Source organism: Austrofundulus limnaeus, unplaced genomic scaffold (genome assembly GCF_001266775.1).
Source record: "Austrofundulus limnaeus strain Quisiro unplaced genomic scaffold, Austrofundulus_limnaeus-1.0 Scaffold87, whole genome shotgun sequence".
In the NCBI taxonomy this organism is placed as follows: domain Eukaryota; kingdom Metazoa; phylum Chordata; class Actinopteri; order Cyprinodontiformes; family Rivulidae; genus Austrofundulus; species Austrofundulus limnaeus.
The window spans coordinates 1,205,658-1,213,192 of record NW_013952489.1 but is presented as its reverse complement, the minus strand read 5'-3'; the positions used below and the strand labels follow the sequence as shown (position 1 = coordinate 1,213,192).

The window sequence follows — 7,535 nt, the reverse complement described above, 5'->3', positions numbered from 1 at the left end:
AGTGCTAACTAAATATTTAATTTGTAAGTTAAATATTTAGCTTGGTAACTAAATTTAATCTGGAGCGAAATATTTAGCTTGAATTTTAAATATTTAATTTGAAAACTAAATATTTAGCTCTAAACTTAGTTTAAGTTTAAGATAAAAGTTGATGTTTAAGTAAAGGTTAATGTTTAACCTTTTTAAGAAGGAAAAATTATATCCAAAAGGAAATATTTTTTATTGTCTTCTATTAGTTAGGTGACAAATGAACCAGTTTAAGAAACTATAATGTTTTCTCAATTTGTAGAGAAGGGTTGTTAAATTCTGGTCAGATTAAGGATTAGCAAATTTATTACTATTGCTGGTAAGAAGAGATATCAGCATGCCTCAGGCTAATTTTTTTCCTTTTGTTTTTTTATATCCTATTTTTTATTTATTTGACTTTAATTTATACAGGTTGTCTCATTGAGAGCCAAGATCTCATTTACAAGAGAGACCTGTTAATAATCACAAAAGATTTAAACAGACTGTTGTGTCAGCATGATCTGCACGACAAGAACAGATTAATGCAAAGTTAGGTCAGAGTTTGGCTCTAAGAAAGCTTTAATGCTACATTCACAGTGAACGCGTTTTGAGCGGCAGGAGCGGCCGATTCATATGCAAAGTCTATGATGGACGCGCCTCTAGGGGTCGTGCGTCGCGTCATATACGTTTTGGGCGGAAGGGGCGCAGAGCGTTTTCTGCGCTTGAGGTGCTGCGGAAGCAGCCACCGCCAGAGTTCAAATATCTGAACTTTTCGTCGCTCGACGCGTCTCCCACTGAAAACCGAAACAGACGGACTGGAGATCTTTACCTGAAATCGACCGCGTGCAGTTGGATTTACTGGCAGGATATAACAGCACCGATGTGGATCAACTGCTCATGACAAAAAAAAATTAAAGAAAAAAGTCCGTCAGCTGGCAGCTACTGGAGTGACAAAACCAAACAAAAAAAAAATCGCCTCTAAATCATCTGGAGAGTTAATTATCTGCTGTGTCCAACGTTCGCTTGCTTTTTAGTAAAGAAATCAAAGCCATTTTCTTTTATTTTATCTTTATTCACCCGCCGAGGAGACGCTCCTCCCACACCCGGCTGCCACAGCTGCTGCTTCTGTTCTGGTCTGAACACTAGTGCGTTCTTCGGTCTGAACATAGTGCGTCCAACGAGAGGCGTTTTGCACTTTTTGGCCGCTCAAAACGCGTTCGGTGTGAACGTTAGGATCTATTGTTAGGCTGAGGGTCCTCTTTAGAACAAACAGTGCTGATTGTCATCATTAGACCTGTTTATCCACCATGTGGAGGCACTGTTTATAAGGCTGAGCTCACCTAAAACTCCTCAGACTGAAGAAGTCTCTTGAAGGAGAGACTAACCATTTCATTAAAGGGATCCACTATTAGTTGTAACATTAAACTTTATTTGATAAACATTTATTTTAACTGTAAAATAAAGACTGTAAAAATACTGTAGGCCGTTTACGTTTGTAAATTTTTTAAAATATATTTTAACACTGACTGAGCCATTTTATTTACACGCAAAGCATTCTGGGTAAATGATAACATCAACTAGGTCATCGGTGCGAGGCTGCTAGCGAGCTATATCCACCCTGAAGGTTAATCTTGGACAATATCTGATGATCGACTATTTTAAATGAAACCAGAGAGCGTTGACAGAGAGGAGAAGGTAGAAATGACTCAGTCTGTAACTGAAAATATGGATGGAGGACAACAGAGCTGCTTCATGGAAGAAGAACCTCAGCTTAGCCTGTTAGCCTTTGCGCTAGCCCTCACGCTATATTGCCTTATATGTATTAGCTCGGCGCTAGCGTGACAAACAAGCTAAACTGAGGTCCTCCATCCATATTTTCAGTTGCAGAATGAGTCATTTTTGTGTTCCCCTCTCTGTCAAGTGGATGGAGGACCTCAGTGACGAGAGGAGAATGTGTAGCGCTGAGCTAATACATATATATGGTGATAGCGTTGGGGCTAACGCTAAAGCTAACAGGTTAAGCTGAGGTTCTTCTTCCATGAAGCAGCTCTGTTGTCCTCCATCTATATTTTCAGTTACAGGCTGAGTCATTTCTACCTTCTCCTCTCTGTCAACGCTCTCTGGTTTCATTTAAAGAGTCGATCATCAGATATTGTCCAAGATTAACCTTCAGGGTGGATATAGCTCGCTAGCAGCCTCGCACCGATGACCTAGTTGATGTCATCATTTACCCAGAATGCTTTGCATGTAAATAAAATGTCTCCATCTGTGTAATATATTTTTAAACTTTTAGTTTAAAAATTATAAAAACTGAACAGCCTACAGTATTTTTACAATCTTTATTTTACAGTTAAAATATGTTTATCAAATAAAGTCTAATGTTACAACTAATCGTGGATCCCTTTAAAGGAGAAACTGTCCAGAGGACCTAATAAACCTATTTTTTATTTAGAATCAGAATCATTTATTGTCATTCACACACAACATCAAAGATGCATTGCAGAACAAAATTGCAGTTTTGAACCAATGTTTAACCAACATTTTTGAACGGTTCTGTGTTTACAGACAATGACTTGTGCAAGTGTTCCTGAATCCATGCAGTGAAAAAGAAATCAGACAAGTTTTTAAAGTAGTGGACCATCAAATACTGACTTTCAGCCTTGTCCTTAATGCTAAAAAATTTATGCAGATTCTAGGGTTTTTATGACCTTATGAATTGTAGATAATGTTTTATTATATCATAATAATTTTATATTCAAAGTCTTCACAATTTTCCAGTACGGAATTTTATTCTGAAATATTTCCACTATTTTAGACAGTTTTTCACAGAGCGGTGAACCTCTGCCTGTCTTTGCGTCTGACATGTTAAAATGCTCTGTTTAGACCCAGTCTTTTATACCCAGTTTAACTGACCTGTTGACAATTCACCTAGTTTGCTGCAAAATGCTCCTCCAGCTTTTTCTTGTTTGCACCACTTACTTTTACAGCTTTTTGTTGACCCTGGCCCAGCCTTTTAAAAATGTGTTTACCACCATATAATTCAAAGTTATTATATTGTATTTAAAAAATGTACAGCTTTCTCCGTTTCTATATTCCATAGTAAATAAAATGTGGATATAGGAGATTTGCAAATAAAAGCATTCTGTTCATATTCACGTTTTACACAAGAAACCAACATTTTTTCCAAAATAGGATAGTGCTTATAAAACGATATGAATAAAATCCTGCTAAAGGTTTGTGTGTTTGATGGTTACCTGGGATACAAGCAGCTGACAGGAGGCCAGCTCTTTCTCATTGGCCTGGATTTTGCGGTGGGCATCGGCCTGAGCGCTCTCCAGCTGCTTGCCACGATTCACAAGAGACTTGATCTCTGACTTCATCCTGCTGATGTAGAGCCGAGCGACGGTGAACTCCTCCTCCATGGCAGAGCCATTCCCCTTCATCTCTAAAGTCTGAGTGAGGAAGAGGAGCAGTTCAACTGGGTTTCATCTGAGGTTTTATTTTTTTAACAACCAGCAAATCTGGAGCTCGATGAAAGGTGAATGCGACTGCTGAATACTCTGAGCTCACCGCAGCCATCTTGACGTCGCTGCTGTCAATGATGGCTCCGATGTCGTGGAGGTCTCGCAGCAGCAAGTTGAGCACCTCGGCAGCTCGTTTCCTCTGCAGAGCGTTCAGCTCCTGCAGCTGGCTCAGTTCTTGCTGCACCACTGTCAGCAGCACCTGTCCATAAAACAGAGATTTTTAAGGCACACAAACGACAGTAATTTAGTAAGTTTTAGAGGTTTTGGGTTCAAGTTTGGTCTATTAAAAGTTGAGAGTAATCCCAAACACATATTTTGAGGGCTAACATTTCACATTAGACCTGTTTAGATTTAGAATCATTCCTGTTTAAATGTTTACAAAATAGATCTCATAAATTACTGGATTGAGTCAGGTGAAACTTTAAGGGATCAATCATTTGATGTATATCTAGAAATGATTAACATTTGGAGTCGACTCAATTCAAAATGGCCACCTAATCTACAGTAGCCAACACAAAAAAAATCTCTGTCATTTTTACAAACATATCCAGCTAATATTTAGTGTGATAGCTATAACATCAAATCTACAATAATATTCATCTTTAACTGTTTTATAAACCTTATTGCTTTGTCTTTCATGTTATTTTTACTGTTTTTATTCATTATTCAATTAAACTGATTCTTGTTATATTTTTCTAATAAACTACCATAAAAGCCAAAGCTGGTTCCTCATCTTTGAGTATTTTGGCCTGAGATAAGAATTCTATGGATTTCATACAAATCTCACACTTTGGTAAATACGAGTCTGATTAAAAAAGGTGAATAATTACCAGTTGAATCTGATTGGTGCCTCCTGACTTGGCAAAAGTGTAGTGCAGGTCGGAAACAGTTTATCACCCTCTCTGTTTCTCTCCTACCAACTCGCTACACACTGTTATCTCTCCACAGTTGGTTGACTGTTTTGGCACACTCCCAAGCCAGTAATGATGTAAAGTGTGGCCCTCTGAAAGCTCTAATAGCAGCTTGGCTATCTGTTAGGATGAATATTTTCTTTTTGTGTACACTGAAGGTCTTTGAGAGATGCCACACACTGGTGGACTGCATTTATCTCAGCTTGATACAGTAGCAAAACAACCTAGTGCTGGGGTCTCCAACCTTTTCTTCCTTAAGAGCTACTTTCACAAAATGAAATTGTTCAAGAGCTACTGTTTGCAACATTTAATTTTAAACTTAAACTTAAACCATTGGAATAAGCTTGATTTGCACAAAAAACAACAACATTGTCTTCAATTTACATGAAACCACCACAAAGAACACTGAATACAGTTTAAATGACAACCAACTGGAAGGGATTTCTATAGATTGATGGTAATTAAATTGAAATTTGTTTGGCCAGTGACAAATTAAATTTCGCTTCTCCTAATTTTTCATAAGCACTGAAGAGCTACTTTAAATGAGCTCACGAGCTACTGGTTGGAGACCCCTGACCTAGTGGGTATCTGCACTCTCTCTCACTATGATTGTGCAAAATCAGCACCCCTGCACCTCCTGACCCCTTCAGAAGGGATCCATCTGTAAAACAGTAGAAATGATTGGGAGACATGTCCACCATAGAGAAGTTCCTCCAGGCAGACCTGTCTTCTAGCTCTGTCAAAATTGCAGTCTTTGACCATTCTGTCTCCAGGTCCTGCAGTTACTGGAACAGGAGGGACTGCCCAGTCTCAGATACTAGTGTGCTGTGAATCAGATAGGGGTTTCCACCCACCAGACTGGTGTTTTTCTCACTATAAGATGGTCTTAGTCTAAAATTCTGGCATGAAAACCATGAACTGTTCTTTATATATAAGATTACTCTGAGGCATGATGGGAATGTAGTGTACAACTCTGGACTGCAACACGACCCACCGTTTTGTGCTGCAGCTCCTCGGTCAGCTGCTGGTTGACCTGCTCCCGCTCCTCCGCCTCCTGGCTCTTCTGGTCGTAGTTGACGGCCAGCTCCTCCAGCGCCTGCAGCACCTCCTTCACCTCTTCCTTGGCCAGTTCGTTCTCCATCTGCAGCCGGCACAACTCCTCCTGGATCTTCTCGTGGTCCCGCCGTGTGGATGCCAGCAGCTGCGGAGAAAAGAGCGAGCCCATGAAAAAATTGTACAGACAGGAAAAAAAGTTTGGATCAACGTGAGTAACCTCCTCCTGATCCATCATCTGCTCTTTGAGCTTCTCTGCGAGTTGACTCTGCTGGTTGATTTCATCATCCTGCAAATATGGAAAAGCAAATATTACACCTTTCTGAGACGTTGATACGTTCAGACAGAAATCTCTCACCTTATCGTCCAGCTGTTTGTACAGATTGCTGATGTCCTCCTCGTATTTCCTCCTCTCCTGGTTGGAAACGCCTCCTGCAGACGGTGGCAGGTTGTCAATGATAGGAGTGTTGTCGTTCTGCTCAATGCTCCTCGGATCTTTAGAGCTCAGCTGCTCCTCCTCAGGAACATTTTCCCCTGAAAAAAAAAATCACAGTGGGTATTCACAAGAGTTCAGAATTCAAAATGTTACTCATCACATCTCAACAGTGAGTAAAACTCTCTCACTATTACTTAGTGGACAAAATAAACTACATGATATTTAGTAACAGAAGGGAATATATTGAAGCCCCATTCAGAATTAATGGTGCTGAATTCCAAATTTGGGGTGTTGTTATTGATGTGAAGCTGATATTGAGAGCTCACATTTATTACTTAAGAATGAAAGTAGCAAAAAATATTGCATTGTTGTATTAAGTGGAAGAGTTTTTAAATGATAGATGTATTATATAACTCAATGGTTGTACCACATTTGGTATATTGTGTTGAAGTTTGGGGAAAAGCATGTAAAACAATTGCAAATCCTATTTTTTTGAGAGCTGTAATAATTATTAGTAGAAAACATGGTCATCCAAGAAATACAGTATATTTACTGTTGAAATTATTGAAGATTTATGATTTAGTAGATTATACTCTAGTATCTTATAAATTATGTAAAATGCTCATAAAAATATATTACCTATAAATATTCAATCCAATTTTGTTAAAAGAGAGAGTCAATATAATCTTAAGGGAATAGAGACAATAAAAAGCGCCATACTTCATTTCGAATTAGCCAGTTGAAACACTGTTACTGTAATTATAAAAGTAACTTTATGGATTAATCTGGATGGTTGATGATGATATTAAAACTTAAAGAACAATTTGTATGTTTAAAGAGCTAATAAAAGCTGGTTCATTTAAAAAATATGACACTAAGAAGTATATATCGACAAACAGTTCAAACGACGGACCTGATGCTGTTTTTGTTTCAGAGTTTGAGTCTGTAAAATGCTTGTAGTAGGCTATTATTTGAATTTATTTTAGAAAAAAGGGTCAGATGTTATACGATTTTTTTTTACCTCTGCTTCCTTTCATTTCATTTTTAAATTCTGTTTTGTTTTTTATTGTATATAGATTTTTCTTCTTGTTCTAATGAATGAATAAAATAGAATTTCTGTATTATTTATTTCATATTCAGTCGTACACACAGTAATGTTCAGTGTTTATAAGAGGATGTGTTAAAATGTTGTTTCTACACACAAAATACCACATAGAGCTCAGTTATTGTTTGTTAGCAGTGCTCAGCCGTAGCAATGAGACGAGGAACAAAACATTTCATGTTTAGTGGAAGTTAAACACGAAATGTCAAAGTTAATTACAACTGTACCTTTTAGGCCAACCATAATGCTCATGTGGCTCTGGGAGAAAATGAGTTAGACTCCCATGTTTCATTTTTCCTCTAAATGACACATAAAGAAGAAAGCTCTCACAAATAAAAGTATGGAAGCGAAGAAGTAACAATATCCTAATTAAAATGGATTAATAGAAATGCTGTTTCATTTTCAACATGTACCTGATTTTTTTGACTCATAAGTAAAATTATCAATACATAATCCAAACTGTATGTTCATTTTCTTCTCCAAGACTGCTCAAAGTGTAAATT

The 7,535-nt window shown here is 37.8% G+C and overlaps 1 protein-coding gene across 1 annotated transcript in view; it reads right to left on the bottom strand.

Annotated features, from left to right (window-relative positions):
- The window catches only part of LOC106520075 (kinesin heavy chain isoform 5C), a gene marked incomplete in the record, with an annotated part of 55,572 nt that overhangs the window by 15,509 nt on the left and 32,528 nt on the right, over positions 1-7,535 (bottom strand). The window contains 5 exon segments of the mRNA XM_014012001.1: positions 3,261-3,458; positions 3,577-3,729; positions 5,436-5,642; positions 5,715-5,783; positions 5,853-6,028. Coding sequence (XP_013867455.1) covers positions 3,261-3,458; positions 3,577-3,729; positions 5,436-5,642; positions 5,715-5,783; positions 5,853-6,028 — 803 coding nt within the window.